Here is a 17383-nt window from a genome sequence, read left to right on the forward strand (position 1 = left end):
AAAACAAAACGTGGTGAAGGGGCGCCGCTTACTGTTGCAGGTCTGGTCTTCTGTCACGGTGCACACAGCAGGGAGGAACGAGGAACACGCAGACGAGGATAAACTTCAAAATAATAGTCTTTAATGAGGACATCAGGACAAGACAGGGCCAGGCAGACACGGACAGGAACACCGGGGAATAACGAGTAGACCAGACGAAAACTAACTGAACAGGCAGGAACTAAATACACATGACAATCACTGATAATTAGACGAAAACACAGCTGAACTGAATAAACCAATAATCACACTTAACAAGGACAGGAACAAGACCAAATATGGACACAAGAGGCGGGAACACATGACTCACACGACAGAGGACGTGACAGTTATGATATGAAGTAATGCTTTCTATGGTAGTAATAAAACTCTTAGAAAACCAGTTGTAAAGAGATACAGAAACAGATTGTGCAGGTGTTCTTGATGTGAGGAACCAGGACCATTTGCCTCTGGTAAACCACGATTTTCTTGATAAATTGTGTATGTGTGATAACTGTTGGATATTAATATGGTTTTAAATGATTAAACCTTTTTAAAATAAAGAGTTTTATGTAAATACAAGGCAACACTTAAGGGGCAAAAAGCCATTCAGTTCTGCCTTTTTATGGTTTAAGCCTTTACCTCAATTTTGTATTCCACTGTGTGTGTTTTTAATAAGCTGTTTCCTGCTAATTATGGGTGGATTGTGAGACTACACGTCAAGGCTCATCTAATTTCTAAACATGAAAAAAGGGAAGTGAAACATCAAATAGTAAAAAACTGAGAAAATTGAAAAGGTTTCTAAAAAAGCAGAAGAAGAAATTGAATACACCTGAAAGAAAAACGTAGTCGGTTTCGAAAACGTTGGCCCAAATGTTGACAATTTCCATACACAATACATGTCTATATCCATGGAGACACTTCCGTCTAAAAGCCAAACGAGTCATTCGACGTAACCTACTGAAAAATGCCAAGGGTCTTCACAGACAAAAAAAAAAAAAATCATAATAATGAGATTTTTTTTCTTTTTTTCTCTCCCCGTCAGTCTCTTTCGTTTTTCTGTAAGGGGTGTGTTCGTGAGCAGAAGCAGATTGTTTCCCGGGAAGGAAACTCATGAACAGTGTGTGAGGCAGATAAAGAGCGAAGAGAAAACAGCTCCGTGTTACTTTCGCCCACTAAAATAATAACAATAATAATATATAAAAAAGAACCGGCCTCTCTCCGAGCAGAATTTAGTAAATTAAATTTAAGTGAAGGACTAAAACACAAGATCTTCGGCATCAGTATCCAGCACTTCACTTTGAACAAGTAACAGGTGAGTTGTTTGCATATTAAATTAATGCAGCATACACTGTAAAACAGTTTTGTTAGTTAACCTGGAACGTCAAAACTAAGACTGAATAAGTCGGACTAAGTTATACATCAACGAAGTCGCATAGAAATCAGCTAGAAATAGATCCTTAAAGTAACAATTGCATGTTTACATGTTACAGTAGCTTATAGTTTCTAACCCTCTGGATTCATAATTATCACGTCATGTATGTCATAGTTATTAATTTATACATAATATTTCGTCAGCAAAACTGTATTTAGCTTGAATACCGACGGCCTAGTAGTGGAAAGTAGTAGGTAATAATATATTATTTATTTGTTTGTTCGTTTGGTCATCATTAACACTTTCTATTATTGTTTGTATTGTATATAATGATGTGGCTCACTGAGTAATCCAGTTATTAATCATCTAAATAACTGACTGATTGTTTATTTGGTAATTTTTGGTCTCCTTAAATGTTTTCAAAATATGTTAAACTAATATAAAAGTATGAATTCACTTTTTTCGGTGTATTTTTGTTATGAATGCATTATGGTGTATACTGGGTACTTTAAGTACAAAAGCTGCAGTGTATATCAGTTATTACAATTATAAACATGGTATAATAACTAATGTTACAAACCTCTTGTATTCGAGTGGATTATCCTAAAATGTGTTTAGGAAGGCTACATGTGATTTGCATTCTGTCTGCAGTCCAACTTCCCGGTTATTTCCTGGTCAATTCCCAGGTGTTCCCAACCTGAACATTGTGTATTGATGCCATCCTGTTTGTTTTGAGGATTCACTTGCTATGAAAATCTTGGGCTGCTGAAACTCCATTCCCTAAAAAGCATGGAAAAAACATAAAGGAAAATATTTGCTTAACTTGCTTTTCTGGTTTGCATGTTTGCAGAGCGTAATTTGCAGCCTTCCACCATGGCAACAAATAATGGTGAGTGTGTCAAAACCTTATCATCAGTAACCTGATCCTGACAGGACTCTGTTAAATTGCTGTTATACAGTGTATAACTCAAAGAAACACACTGGCTTTCACATGACAGTGAGAACAATGTCAATTGATGTTCTTTGATACTCTTTAAACCAGGTTACCCAACTGACCTCCAACCACAGAAAAATGCAATTAATCCCGCCCCTCCTTATAACCAGGGTCCAGCCATACCAGGCCAAGGTAAGGAAATCTAAGGAAATTTGGAATTTTCATAATCCTCACTATTCTAGATCCTCCTGCTTAACACGTCATTTTCTTCTCTTTGAAAGGTCAAGTGCCTGTGATGCCAGTTCCACAAAGACCCGCTGGCTGCCCACCAGGACTGGAGTACCTGACACAGGTAGAGCTTTACTGTTGGATATGAACAACTCCGTATGCCACTGTAGGCAGTGATGGAATCTTTTTTTTTTTTTTTTTTTTTGCGAGATGAGATAGTATCTTCTCAGGAAATGGTGACTCGGCTGGGCTTTCTGGGCTTTGAAATGCCACAACAAATGCCCCACTTCTTGGAAGAATGTGAAAAACTTTAAACACGATTATCATGCCAGCTAAAGTCCTAAAAATGGTTTTTAACATTTATTTCCTTTTTCCAACACAGATTGATCAACTTCTTGTACAGCAGAAAGTTGAGCTGGCAGAAGGTAATGTTGTGATGTTTGTTTTAGTTTTTTTTTACTGATATTATATGAATATTTTGCATGTGTTGAGATGACTATTATCTCAGCATAACAGAAATCAACTGACCCCTTGGTTATATTGTAATATAATTTTTATGTGGGTGTCCGTTTATTTAGTTGTATTTTTTAGTTATTTTTAACCTAATCAAAATAATCAAACTGCAGTTGGATTATTTTGATTAGGTTGAAAAATAACTAAAAAAATACAGAGATTAATTGGAATGCACAATGAAAAAACATTAATTTTGAAAATTGTTAAAAACTAAGTTATCTGTTTTTGCAAATATATACAGAGGGTAAAATAAATATTGAACACGTCACCATTTTTCTCAGTAAATATATTTCTAAAGGTGCTGATGACATGAAATTTTCACCAGATGTCGGTAACAATCCAAATAATCCATACATACAAAGAAAGCAAAACAAATATGTTCAGAAATTAAGTTCTGTGTAATAAAGTGGAATGACCCAGGGAAAAAGTATTGAACACATGAAGAAAGGGAGGTGCAAAAAGGTAAGCCAAGACACCAGCTGAAATCTATCAGTAATTAGAAAGCAATCCTGCTCCTTGTCAGTGGAAATTAATATTAGTTGGTTCTGTCCCAATTGACGGCCTATAAAAAGGTGTCTCATGACCAACGTGTCACACAAGAAACATTTCACGATGGGTAAAAGCAAAGAGCTTTCTCAAGACCTTCACAGCCTTATTGTTGCAAAACATACTGATGGCATTGGTTACAGAAGGATTTCTATACTCCTGAATGTTCCAGAGAGCACTGCTGGGGCCATAATCCGGAAGTAGAAAGTACATCATTTCACCACGAACCGGCCACGATCAGGTGCTCCTTGCAAGATTTCTGACAGAGGGGTGAAAATAAATATCAGAAGAGTTGTCCAAGAGCCAAGGATCACTGGTGGACATAGGCGTAAATCCCGGGGGGTTTTATTTATTGTAAAATATCATTACAAGCGACTCTGTGTATTGAAAATAATATAATGGACATATACTTAAAATAATTGTTTGATTAGTAAAACAAAATAAACGAAAGCAAAAAAACGTTTTAAGTTCAGAAATGTTTTTATTCCCCCCTCCCTTTCCTCACAGTGGTTTGGTCCACTGCCTGCTTTCCTTCTTTACCGATGCACACGAGTCCGGTGAGAGAGAGCAAGGTAGTTATATGTAAGTAGGCTGTCAAGGCTATTTTATTCTCTTTAAACATCGGGTGAAATGATTCTTTCTCTTTAATACAGATGCTGCTGGATCATTAATAAATTAGTCATGACAAAAAAATTATGACATCCGATGTATTTTCTATGAGCCATTATAAGGTTAACAAGCTTAATACGTAGCTTGTCACCCACTACAACTAACACGGCGATAAGCCTGTGTGTGAACTGATGGTCTACAATATTAGCCTTACGTGTTGGGTTTCGTTCAATATGATGTTAAGTGGCAGATCAGTGGGTTTAATGCGGTTGAATTAATGCGAAAGAGACATAGGTTTCAGACGAAACCTAAAATACTATGGATGACGCAAAATAATAATTATAATATGACCGCTTGGTGAACCATGAACTCATATTTAAACACTGTCTCCATGCTATGTACACATGCTGTGTACACATATCTATCCTTACAAGTACAATTTTGGCTGTATTATTTGTGTCCCCTTCAAAAATTGCTCTTGAGAAATTTTACGTTTATTGTCCCCCCCTACTGTCAGATGAAATTTACGCCCCTGCTGGTGGAGAGCGTCAGAAAGACCTGGAATTAGCAGGTACAATTGTTTCAAAGAAAACAATAAGTAATGCACTCCACCGGCGTGGCCTGTATACACGCTCACCACGCAAGGCTTTATTGGTGAAGAAAAAGCCTGTTGAAGCTCGTTTAAAGTTTGCTGCACAACATTTAGACAAGCCTGTGAAATACCGGGAGAATATAGTCTGGTCAGATGGGACAAAAATTTTACTCTTTGAATGCCATAATGCACACCATGTTTGGAGGTCAAATGGCACTGTGTCGGGTCTCGGGTCTGATCACCTGGGTTTTCTGTCTCTGTGTTCAGATGTTGTGTACGTGACTTTGTTTTGACAGCTCGCCACGTGCGCATTTTCAGCGTGATTGTTTCCCCGCCCTCCTTGTTTCTCTGCTTGTTAGCTCATCTAGTCATCTCATTAGCATTCCCTTTATAGCTCCCTGTGTTACTCTGTCTTTTGTCAGACTGTTTGGTTAGTTTCATTGTTCTGACTGTCTCTAGCTGTATCATTTACCTGTCCTGTCCTGTCTTGCTCTGTTCAGGCTCCAGTGCTCGTTGCTGCTAGTTAAATTTCTGTGCGCTCAGATTCCTGTGGGCTCCCTTGGCTTCCGCCGTTCCTGGGTCTTTGCAGACTCGCTAGTGGATCGCTCTACCTCTCGCTCGGGATAGCGAACAGCCTTGCAGGCTCCGTCTCCTCTGCCGCTGTTGTGGCTTGCTCCAGCCGCTACCATCCACCCAGCTGTGTGTGTAGGAAATCCCACATCCACGCAAGCCATCTGCGGGAGCGCTCCTCGCCTGCTATTGTTATTATTGTCTGCTCAATAAAGCCTCTGTTATTCCCGCATCTGAATCCAGCCTATTCCCTGACAGAACAGTCTGACCAAGATGGATTCAGCGGGATCGGATCCGCTTCGTTCTGCTCTCGTGCAGCAAGGAGTTTTGCTGGGGCAACATGCCACTCAGCTCAACACCACAGCGCAGGAGGTAGACGCTCTCAATGCCCGAGTCGCTGAGCTCCTCACGCGGGTCGATGATCTTCAGCGGGAGGCGGCAAACCGGGGTCCCGTCCTCCGCGCTGTTACTCCTCTGGAGCCCGAACCTCACGCCAATAATCCACCGGTCTACGATGGCGATTCCAATGCCTGCCAAGCTTTTCTCTCCCAGTGTTCACTGGTATTTTCACTGCAGCCTCGACGTTACGCCACTGAAGAGGCAAAGGTTGCTTTCGTCCTCACTCTTCTCTCGGGTCGCGCCCGCGAGTGGGGAATTGCCGTTTGGAGATCGCGAGCTCCCTGCTGTACTACTTTTGCTGCGTTTCGCCAGGAGATGGCGAAGCTGTTTGACCGGTCAGCCCAGGGAGATGAGGCGGCGGCTCGGTTATCGTCGTTGTCTCAAAGGAAGTGCTCTGTTACCGACTATGCCATACAGTTTCAGACTCTAGTGGCGGCTTGTGGCTGGAATGAGGGCGCGCTGCGCGCGTTTTCTCGAGGGACTGGATTTTGCCATCTCTGATGAACTGGCTGCTGTGGATCTTCCTCAGGAGCTGGATAACTTGATTAATCTCGCACTCCGTGTGGAGTCCCGTCTCAACCGTCGCCGCCAACGCCGTCTATCCACCACTCCGTGGCGCCACCTGGAGTCCTCGTCACCCGATGCGGCGAGTCCTCAGTCAGCTGAGGTTGAGCCCATGCAACTGGGTCGTCTCCAGCTTACGCCGCAGCAGAGGCAGGAGCGCCAGGCTCAAGGATTGTGCCTGTATTGTGGCAAGGCCCACCAGTGAAGCGGAGAGTCCTGGTGGGCGCCTTCTCCCGTTCAAACTCTCCCGCAACACGCACTCAGCTTCCTTTTCGACTCTCCTTCCAGGGAGGTTCACACTCCGGCCACACCCTTCTGGATTCGGGGGCTGAGGGAAATTTCCTGGACTCTGCTTCAGCTCAGAAGTGGAACATCCCGACCATTCCCCTGGACAAACCCATTACGGCATGGTCATTAGCGGGCAATCCCCTCACCACTATCACCCACATCACACCATGTGTAAGCCTTTCCCTCTCTGGTAACCACTGTGAACCCATCGAACTGTTAATTATTGACTCCCCTAAGGCCCCGTTAATTTTAGGACATCCTTGGTTGCTGAAACACAACCCTCATATCGATTGGGTCAATAACTCCATTTTAGCCTGGAGTCAGTCTTGTCATGTGTCATGTTTGGGTGCTGCTTTTCCTGCTGTTTCTGTGTCTTGTGTTTCGCAGGTGGATCCCGCTGACTTGACCGGCGTCCCGGCGGAGTACCACGATCTTCGTGTGGTTTTCAGTAGGTCCCGGGCCACCTCGCTACCTCCGCATCGCCCCTACGACTGTGCCATAGACCTTCTCCCGGGCACTTCTCCGCCTAAGGGTCGTTTATATTCCCTTTCCGGTCCTGAAAGAGAGGCCATGGACAAGTATATTCGTGAATCACTACAGGCTGGGCTCATTCGCCATTCCTCCTCTCCCGCCGGTGCGGGGTTTTTCTTCGTTCAGAAGAAGGACGGCTCCCTACGCCCTTGTATTGATTACAGAGGTTTGAATGACATTACTGTAAAGAATAGGTACCCCCTACCTCTTATGTCTTCTGCCTTTGAATTGTTGCAGGGAGCCCAGGTCTTCACCAAATTAGACCTCCGTAACACCTACCATCTGGTGCGTATTCGGGAGGGGGATGAGTGGAAGACGGCATTCAACACCCCCTCGGGACACTACGAATATTTGGTGCTTCCGTTTGGTCTTACCAATGCTCCAGCCGTCTTCCAGGGTCTCGTCAATAGCGTTCTGGGTGACCTGATTAATCAGTTTGTCTTTGTGTATTTGGATGATATTCTGATTTTCTCCCCTTCTCTCCAATTACACACTCAGCACGTTAGACGGGTCCTCCAGCGTCTGTTAGAGAACCAGTTGTTCGTCAAGGCGGAGAAGTGCGAATTCCACGCCGAGTCCGTTACGTTCCTTGGCCATATCATCTCTACCAGGGGGATCAAACCAGACCCTGCTAAGATAGAGGCTGTCGCCAAGTGGCCAGTCCCCGACTCCCGTAAGGCTCTGCAGCGTTTTCTGGGTTTTGCCAACTTCTACCGGCGCTACATCAGGAACTTTGGTCAGGTCGCTGCACCGCTCACGGCTTTAACCTCCACCAAGGTGTCCTTCAGGTGGAACCAGGATGCTCAGGTAGCCTTTGACACATTAAAGTCCCGTTTTGTCTCTGCACCTGTTCTGTTGGTCCCAGATCCTGAATCCCAGTTCATTGTCGAGGTTGATGCGTCGGACGTCGGGGTTGGCGCAGTTCTATCTCAGCGCTCCCTCTGTGACGGGAAAGTGCATCCATGTGCATTCTTCTCTCGTCGTCTCAGCCCTGCAGAACGTAACTATGACATCGGCAACAGAGAACTGCTGGCGGTGCGATTGGCCTTGGGCGAGTGGCGTCACTGGTTGGAGGGATCAGCGCAGCCCTTCTTGGTCTGGACGGATCACAAGAATCTGGAATACATCCGTTCGGCCAAGAGGCTGAGCTCGCGTCAGGCCCGTTGGGCGCTCTTCTTCGGCCGATTTAACTTTACCCTCTCGTACCGGCCGGGGTCCAAAAATGTCAAGCCCGATGCCCTCTCGCACCTGTTCGGGGCCCCAGAGGGGGAGCTTACGGCCGAAGCCATCCTTCCTGGAGGGGTGGTGGTCGGGGCTCTTTCTTGGGGTGTCGAGCGGCGAGTAGAGGAGGCCGGTCGAGGGGTGCAAGTGCCAGGAGGGTGCCCGACGGGTAGGTTGCCGGTGCCGGCTGCGCTGCGTCCTGAAGTCCTTCAGTGGGGTCACGAGTCCAGGCTGGTCTGCCATCCAGGGATTCGGAGAACGTTGTTTGCCATCCGTCAACGCTTCGGGTGGCCCACACTGGCCGCAGATGTCAGACAGTTCATGTTGGCCTGCCCCTTCCCGTCCCTTCCCGTCCATGGTCACATATCGCCCTTGATTTTGTTTCTGGGCTTCCCCCCTCGATGGGTAACACTGTGATTCTCACTGTGGTGGATCGCTTTTCTAAGGCAGTTCATTTCATTCCCCTGCCCAAATTGCCCTCCGCCCGGGAGACCGCCCAACTGATGGTGGACCACGTCTTCCGTCTCCACGGATTGCCGGTTGACGTGGTTTCAGATAGGGGTCCTCAGTTCGCCTCCCGGTTTTGGAAGGAGTTCTGTAGACAGATCGGGGCCTCTGCGAGTCTGTCTTCTGGTTTCCATCCTCAGACCAATGGGCAATGCGAGCGGGCCAACCAGGATCTCGAAAGAATGCTCCGCTGTCTGACATCCAACAATCCGAGTTCCTGGTGCCAACAGCTTTCCTGGATAGAATACGCTCGTAACTCCCTTCCAGTGGCGGCTTCAGGTATGTCCCCTTTTGAATGCTCTGTGGGTTATAAACCGCCTCTGTTCCCATCACAGGAGCCCGATGCTGCGGTTCCGTCCGCCCTGGCTTTCGTTCAGCGCTGCCGCCGCACCTGGGAGAAAGTCAGGATGGTTTTGGTCCGAACCTCTGGACGAACCAAGGCAGCAGCCGATCGTCGCCGGTCCTCTCCTCCTACCTATGTGTGCGGTCAACGGGTATGGCTTTCTACCAAGGATCTGCCTCTCCGGGCGCCTTCTCGTAAGCTGGCGCCCAGATTCATTGGGCCATACCGTATCACCAAGGTGGTTAATCCGGTGGCTATCAGGCTCAAGCTCCCTCCCACTCTTGGTCGGGTTCACCCTGTGTTTCATGTCTCTAGGGTAAAACCTGTGTTTTCTTCTCCCCTTAATCCTGCCGGCGATCGCCCCGCCCCCTCGTCTTGTGGATGGTTCCCCGACCTATACGGTTAGGAGATTGCTCGACGAGCGGCGCCGCGGGAGAGGCTTTCAGTATCTCGTGGAGTGGGAGGGTTATGGTCCAGAGGAGAGATGCTGGGTGCCGTCCCGGGACATTCTGGACCGTTCGTTGATCGAGGACTTCCGTCGGCGACGAGGTAGGCCTCCTCCTGGGGCACCTGGTGGTGCTCCTGGGAGGGGGGGTACTGTCGGGTCTCGGGTCTGATCACCTGGGTTTTCTGTCTCTGTGTTCAGATGTTGTGTACGTGACTTTGTTTTGACAGCTCGCCACGTGCGCATTTTCAGCGTGATTGTTTCCCCGCCCTGCTTGTTAGCTCATCTTGTTTCACACCGGGTTCTAGTCATCTCATTAGCATTCCCTTTATAGCTCCCTGTGTTACTCTGTCTTTTGTCAGACTGTTTGGTTAGTTTCATTGTTCTGACTGTCTCTAGCTGTATCATTGTCCTGTCCTGTCTTGCTCTGTTCAGGCTCCAGTGCTCGTTGCTGCTAGTTAAATTTCTGTGCGCTCAGATTCCTGTGGGCTCCCTTGGTTTCCGCCGTTCCTGGGTCTTTGCAGACTCGCTAGTGGATCGCTCTACCTCTCGCTCGGGATAGCGAACAGCCTTGCCGGCTCCGTCTCCTCTGCCGCTGTTGTGGCTTGCTCCAGCCGCTACCATCCACCCAGCTGTGTGTGTAGGAAATCCCACATCCACGCAAGCCATCTGCGGGAGCGCTCCTCGCCTGCTATTGTTATTATTGTCTGCTCAATAAAGCCTCTGTTATTCCCGCATCTGAATCCAGCCTATTCCCTGACAGCACTGCACATCACCCCAAAACATCATGGTGTAGCACTGGTAAAATACATATAATTTGAAGGAAGGATGGATGGAAAAATGTACAGAGACATTCTTGATAAAAATCTGCTGCCATCTACCAGGATGATGAAGATGAAATGAGCGTGGACATCTCAGCGAGACAATGATCCCAAATACACAGCCAAAGAAACTCTCAATTGGTTTCAGAGAAACAAAGTAAAGCTGCTAGAATGGCCAGGAAATCACCTGACTTGAATCCAATAGAAAATCTATGGAAAGAACTAAAGATCAGAGTTCACAGAAGAGGCCCATGGAACCTTCAAGATTTGAAGACCATTTTGTGTGGAAGAATGGGCCAAAATCACACCTGAGCAATGCATGCGACTAGTTTCTCCATGCAAGAGGCATCTTGAAGCTGTCATTACCGACAAAGGCTTTTGTACAAAGTATTAAATAATTTTCATTAAGTGTGTTCAATACTTTTTCCTTGGGTCATTCCATTTTATTACACAGAACTTAATTTCTGAACTTATTTGTATTGTTTCCTTTGTATCCATTACTTGGGTTGTTACTGACATCTGGTGAAAATTTCATGTCATCAGCACCTTTAGAAATATATTTACTGAGAAAAATGGTGATGTGTTCAATACTTATTTTACCTGCTGTATGTGTGTGTGTGTGTGTGTATATATATATATATATATATATATATATATTAGATTAATATTTAATATGTATAACATGTATATGGAATAGAATAGTTATGGTCCATTTATTACTACCCGTTTAACACTTTTTGAGCATAGATCTGAAAATGAAATTTCCAAATTAAACTGTTTGTAAATCTTGAATACTTCGGAGTACAGATTTAAGTTGGGTCTATTTTTAAACAAGACATTTGGCAGATTATTGCTGAAAAAAGTTACAAAAGCAAAATAAAAAGGAGTTTATTATTATGAAATTGCACAAAATGCTATTTTTAAATTTTATATATTTTACAAAACATGTTTTACTCTAAAACTGTGTGAAAATCAAAGCTGTAAATCTAAAATTGTGTTCCAAATTTGAGGCTGATATTTTGAAAAAATATGCTTTCGGGAAGATTTTGTTGTGTGTGCAGTACCAAATGTTTCCACTAGATGAAATTCACTTTGCATTCATTTAATTTTTGACCATGAACAAACTTTTTTTTTTAAAATCATGTCCATGATTTTCATATCAAGTGCCAAACCCTTTACCAAGTTTGTACAATTCAGATGAAATAAAAAGTTCTAAAAAAATTTTTGGTCAAAAGTGACAAAACAGCACCAGAGAGTTAATTAAATTGTTATTTATAGGTTGAAAATACTATATGTATTCTCTCTGGGTACTTTTTGTTCAGCCACAATATTTTACCTTGTTTTTGTGTAACTTCTGTAATCTGCAGTATTAAACCACCCAAACACACTTCCATAGAGTTAGAAAACAACTTGTCTGTTAATATGGTATTTGGCAACAGTTGCCAGGCAATTGCAAAGCAGGATTGAAACCAGTAATCAAGGTGGGGCTTACTGATGGGTCAGTTAATGCAGTGCACAAAACTGACAAAAAACATGGATCTTACTTTTGTATTTTTTATTTTATTTTGTCATATCACAGTTATATTGGGCTGGGAGACCAATAATAAGTACATAGTGAAGAACAGTATGGGGCAACAGGTGTTCTTTGTGGCTGAGGAAAACGACTGCTGTAATAGACAGTTCTGTGGACCACTGCGTTCATTCGTCCTCCATGTTCAGGATAACATGGGACAGGAAGTGATGACACTCACTCGTCCTTTGAAGTGTGGAAGTTGCTGTTTTCCCTGTTGCCTGCAAGAGGTAATACAGATTTAGTTTCATGAAGTTACATTCTGTGTCGTAACTCTCACTTTTATTCAGGTTCCAAAGTCTTTGATTTGAATCTCAGGCTTCAATGTTAAAGATATAAGCTGGTTGGTGAAAGATTGTAGGTTCAAACTAGATTCATGTAGATTGTAGATTCATGAACTATTATGATTGTGCTGTTTGTGTAGAAAGAAAATGCTTTGGAAGAAAATCTTTTTACAATCCATATGTAAACAACTGTCCAAAATTTTGGGATTGATAAGATTTTTTAATGTTTTTGAAGAAATTCTCCTATTTGATCTTAAATTTGCTTTAAATTATTTAAATTATTAATTTCTTTAAAACAAAACCCAGACTGTATATTGAATCGAATGCATATCCTCTATGTTGGGCATGTTTTTAATTTTCTGAATGAAATTTAAATTAATAACTTTTTGGCATGCATTAAAAAAAACAAAAAAACAAAACAAAAAAAACATCAGTGATACCAACTGAAGAAAGAAAGCCAAATTACAAGAGTGAAGTTATTGAAAATGAAACTTTATTAAATAATTTGGTATTTAAAAAAAGGATTTTAATGACTGTGTGTCAAGGTCCATAAGTCTCCTAAAATATCAGATAATTTGACCTTTTCATGAAAATGCAAAGTTAGTTGAGGTTGTAAAATGTCATGTGGTGCAACTTGTAAAATGTATTATCTTGATTTTAAGATAATATTAATAATTCATGATTCAACATATTCTCACTTAAGATTTTTGGGCACTCATGGACAGTGTTGGGCACGTTACTTTTAAAAAAAGTAATTAGTTATAGTTACTAGTTACTTCTCACAAATAGTAACTGAGTAAGTAACTGAGTTACATCATTATAAAAGTAACTAATTACCAGGGAAAGTAACTATTGCGTTACTTTTAAAAAAAATGTTCAAATGTCAAATAACTTTGGATGCCCCCAATATTAAATATGTTAAATTAATGAAATGAACACTAAAAAGAATAAATTATTATTATAAAACATTGTACATTAATCTACACTATTTATCTACTGACACTTATTATCAGTCAGTCAAGAATTATAATATAATATTATGATAATTTAATATTATATGATGATAGAACTTTAGTAATTAGAATAACCAAGTATGAATGCATATTTGTCGTCAATATAAAACGCACTAAGGATTAATGAGATGCTGGGTTCATGAATATTAATCAGTTGTCTGCGTTCGCTCGAATTGATTTGCTGAAATCAAAACAGGGACGATAATAGGTGAGCGCCAGCCAATGAGATTGTCGTTTGCGCATTAGTTCCGCCCACTATCAGACAAACCGGCAGTTCTTAAAAGCTGAAGAATTCCAAAGGAACTCCGTTATTTTGACAGGAAAATACAACAAAGAATATCGTTTACATGTAGCGCGTCAATTCTGCCTGTCTCTCGCTCTGTCTCTTTCTTTGCGTGTGTGAGACAAAGCGACGGCGAGATATGCGCCTTCACACTAGAGTTTACGGTACGTCAAATACAGGTAGGCTACCCTGCGCATCCATTCAGATGAACTGAAAAATAAAATTATAGTAATATTATAATAAATTATAGTAACGCCGCATTTTATTGTCAGTAACGGTAACGGCGTTGTAACGGGGGAAACAGTAATTCGTTTGATTACGTTAGCCGTTAGTAACGCCGTTTATTTATAACACCGTTATTCCCATCACTGCTCATGGACACTCTTAGATGTCTTTGACCCTATTAATATTTTAGACCATTGCTAAATAAACACCCAGCCTATGCATGTCATGCTTTCAAATCAACTTCACCAATGTACTATTGATGGGTACTCAGCAAAACCACCATCATTGGTCATGTTCGTGATTTAATTTACAGCTTAAATGCAACCTTTAAGCTGTGAATAATTATACAGATCTACTAGATTTCAAGAATAATTATGCCTAAACTCAAGCCAAACTCAAATGTTTTTGTGTCTTAACTGTCCTCTTAGCTTGAAATCCAGTCTCCACCGGGCAACCCGATTGGATATGTGATCCAGAATTGGCATCCTTTCCTTCCCAAGTATACCATACAGAATGAGAAGAAAGAAGCAGTTCTGAAGATCGTGGGGCCGTTCTGTTCATGCAGATGTTGCGCTGATGTGAACTTTGATGTATGAAACATACAAGACAGAAATACTGATGATAGTTTGTTCTTTTGAAAAAATACTTTTCATAAAAGAATAAAACCACGTGATCCTTTTACATACCACAAAACAGTTTTCATGATGATAAATAGTTTTTTTTTTTTTTTTGCATCTAAATAGGTTTTGTCCGTGGACGAATCAACAAAGGTGGGCAGAATCGCTAAACAATGGACAGGTCTGGTGAGAGAAACTTTCACTGATGCAGATAATTTTGGAATCTCCTTTCCTATGGATCTGGACGTGAAGATCAAAGCTGCTCTTTTTGGAGCATGTTTTCTCATAGTAAGCAAAAATAAGTTATTATTATATGTCAACATATTACTGGTTGGACCAGTTTGTATCTGTTTAATCTTGCTCTATGAATTCTATGTGTTTCAGCATAGTGAATAATCTGCTGTTATTCTTCTCTTGTAGGACTTCATGTTCTTTGAACACAATAAATAAATTTATTTTCTGGATGTCATGTAAGTACACTAATATTCAGGGTTCCCACGGGTCCTTGAAATCCTTGAAAGTTTGAGAATCTGATAAAAAATTTTCAAGGCCCTGGAAAGTTTTTGAAAATAAACAAACACAGGTCCTTGAAAATTCCATATTATTCCCTCTGGTCCGCTAATGTATTATTTCGCCAACACTTTGTGCATACTAGCTTGCTTGATTTATGTTGCACATTTATGCGTTACTTTAAGTGTTTCCCACGTGAGGTACTTTGTGTTGTTCGTTGCCATGACGTTCACACGCACATGAAACTACTAAGATGGTACCTCAACGTTTCACAGACACACCGTGAAACATTGCAAAAATAGGCTGAAACCGCTGAAACGTGATGACTGGAAAATGCAAGTTTCAAGATATTTGGCTCACCAAAGAAGATTACAAAGAATGGCTTGCCAGAGATCCAAAGGATGTAATGTTGAATTGCTTTGCTTGTTAAGATAATGTAAAGCCATGAGGCAAGAAAAACTTAAAAGCATATTCATATATCTTAAAACTTCTGGTTACATGAGCCTAAGCTCTTTTCAATAAAATCCATGCAAAAGTTAATATCAGATCATTTTAGAATACAGTATAGTATGTACCAAATATTATTCAATTTTATGCAAAACAGAAATACGACAAATATCAGATTTCTGTCATATGGCCAAAAATAAATGCAAAAAAAAAAAATTGCTTTTTTGCATAGTTGTGTTTGACACATGAAAACTGTAACAATGTATCTTACAAGGTGACGTGATGTAACCTTTGCTCTCACTTGAAATGTGTCCCCACATTAAGTCCTTGAATTTGAGGGTATTGGACCTGGAAAGTCCTTGAAAGGTCCTTGAATTTGAAGTTAACCAAGGTGTGGGAACCCTGAATATTGCATATGGATATTTTTTAATTTGTCAACACATAATTCTAATCATTGTCTTTCAATTAATATTTCAGGTTGAATTTTTAACATTTGAACTCCTCCTCAAGTCTCAACATGTTAACCATGGATTCAAATGTGGATCACTCAGCTAAAAATTATATTATGCATATTGCAATGTGCATTACATTATATAGAGTATATTCATGCACTACTGTTCATGAGCCACCACTAGATGACAGCAATTTCCTTTACAATAATGCTGGGATGCTCTCGGTATCAACAAAGTACCTGTTCAAATGCTTTGCCAAAAAATTAACTACAAACTATTAAAGAGTTTTTTTTTTTTTTTTAAATACAGTATAAACAAACTTGTAACAAGCAAAATGTTAACTGCTTGATTTTGCTCCATATTTGTTTTTGTTTGATTATAATAAATAGTAGAATAAAGTGTTATATATCAACATCTGCTTATAGTGTTTACAGTCATCATTACAAATGTGTTATAAAATTATCATTGCTTACAGGTATAAAAGTAATGCATATTATATTCAAACATTTCTCATTGTAAAATACATTTCACATCAATAGAATAAATAAAAACAGTGCAGTTATTCAGAATATTCTAAACAACTTTCACAGTTTCATTTAGCAACCATGTTCTTTATTCCCAAAGTGCTCCTCAGCTCCTCATTATGCCTTCTTGGAATTAGATAATGAATAACACTTTCCCTTTTTTTTACCTTTGCTTTCTTGTTATTCAAGTTTTCATGTTGCTCAGCAACAACTCCTCATTTACAGTCCATAAGAAAGCTGTTTGCTTTACCTCACAAAGAAACATTCGAAACGATGCTTGAAAGAAGCCCTTAGTCTTATCCCGAGTCGATTTCAGATGTTTTACTAAAATTAAGATTTTCAGAGTTGCAATAAAAGAAAAAAAAAAAAGAGAAGGACCCCACACAATTCACCTTTTACTTCTAGAATGCTGTACTCTTGTTCATTATAGCACACTATTTTTATTCTACTATCTGTGCAGTGCACACACACACACATATATATATATATATATATATATATATATATACAGTATATATATATATATATAGTATGCACATTTTCTGCATTCATACACTCTCAGAAAAAAAAAAAAAAAGGTACAAAAGTTGTCACTGTGACGGTACCCTTTTAAAAGGTACAAATATGTACTGTTTAGGTACAAATATACATTTTAGGAAGTAATATATATCTAATATACAGTTTCTAGGAGTAAAAAAGGTACAAAAGTGTAGCTTTTGAAAAGGTACTGCCCCAGTGACACCTTTGTGCCTTTTTACCCCACATGTGCCAAAATGTCAAGTATACAACCAAGGCACACTATAAGTGGGACCATATTTTGACTTTTTATTTCCAGTGAATCTGAAAAAAATATCAACCATGACATTTATTTCTTAGATGATAACTGGACAGCACTGAAGTCATGTGAAAACAGCATTGCATACTGCTGGATGAAATGTATGCCATTGCATATTG

General features: G+C 41.1%; 1 protein-coding gene across 3 annotated transcripts; it reads left to right on the forward strand.

Annotated features, from left to right (window-relative positions):
• Positions 1 to 16319, forward strand: si:ch211-71m22.1 (uncharacterized protein LOC100149582 homolog). Of its 3 annotated transcripts, XM_058751414.1 has the most exons (11): positions 4 to 491; positions 1064 to 1333; positions 2244 to 2282; positions 2436 to 2519; positions 2609 to 2679; positions 2938 to 2980; positions 12084 to 12304; positions 14308 to 14469; positions 14623 to 14784; positions 14917 to 14966; positions 15931 to 16319. In XM_058751414.1, exons 3-10 carry the CDS (start codon positions 2267 to 2269, stop codon positions 14944 to 14946), a joined length of 789 nt encoding a protein of 262 aa, XP_058607397.1. In that variant the 5' UTR covers positions 4 to 491; positions 1064 to 1333; positions 2244 to 2266; the 3' UTR covers positions 14947 to 14966; positions 15931 to 16319. The 3 variants fall into 3 exon arrangements, with proteins under 3 accessions (XP_058607415.1, XP_058607397.1, XP_058607407.1); XM_058751432.1 differs by lacking the exon at positions 1064 to 1333 and having other exon boundaries at positions 1 to 491; XM_058751424.1 differs by lacking the exon at positions 4 to 491 and having other exon boundaries at positions 730 to 1333.
• Positions 16320 to 17383: the final 1064 nt, after the last annotated feature.

The sequence above is a fragment of the Onychostoma macrolepis genome, chromosome 02 (assembly GCF_012432095.1).
Source record: "Onychostoma macrolepis isolate SWU-2019 chromosome 02, ASM1243209v1, whole genome shotgun sequence".
NCBI lineage: Eukaryota > Metazoa > Chordata > Actinopteri > Cypriniformes > Cyprinidae > Onychostoma > Onychostoma macrolepis.

Excerpts from the sequence above, each read along its gene's own strand:
- si:ch211-71m22.1 (XM_058751432.1), top strand. Across the intron at positions 2,981-12,083 it reads GAAAGTTGAGCTGGCAGAAG|TTATATTGGGCTGGGAGACC; the intron begins GTAATGTTGTGA and ends GTCATATCACAG. Across the intron at positions 12,305-14,307 it reads TTCCCTGTTGCCTGCAAGAG|CTTGAAATCCAGTCTCCACC; the intron begins GTAATACAGATT and ends CTGTCCTCTTAG.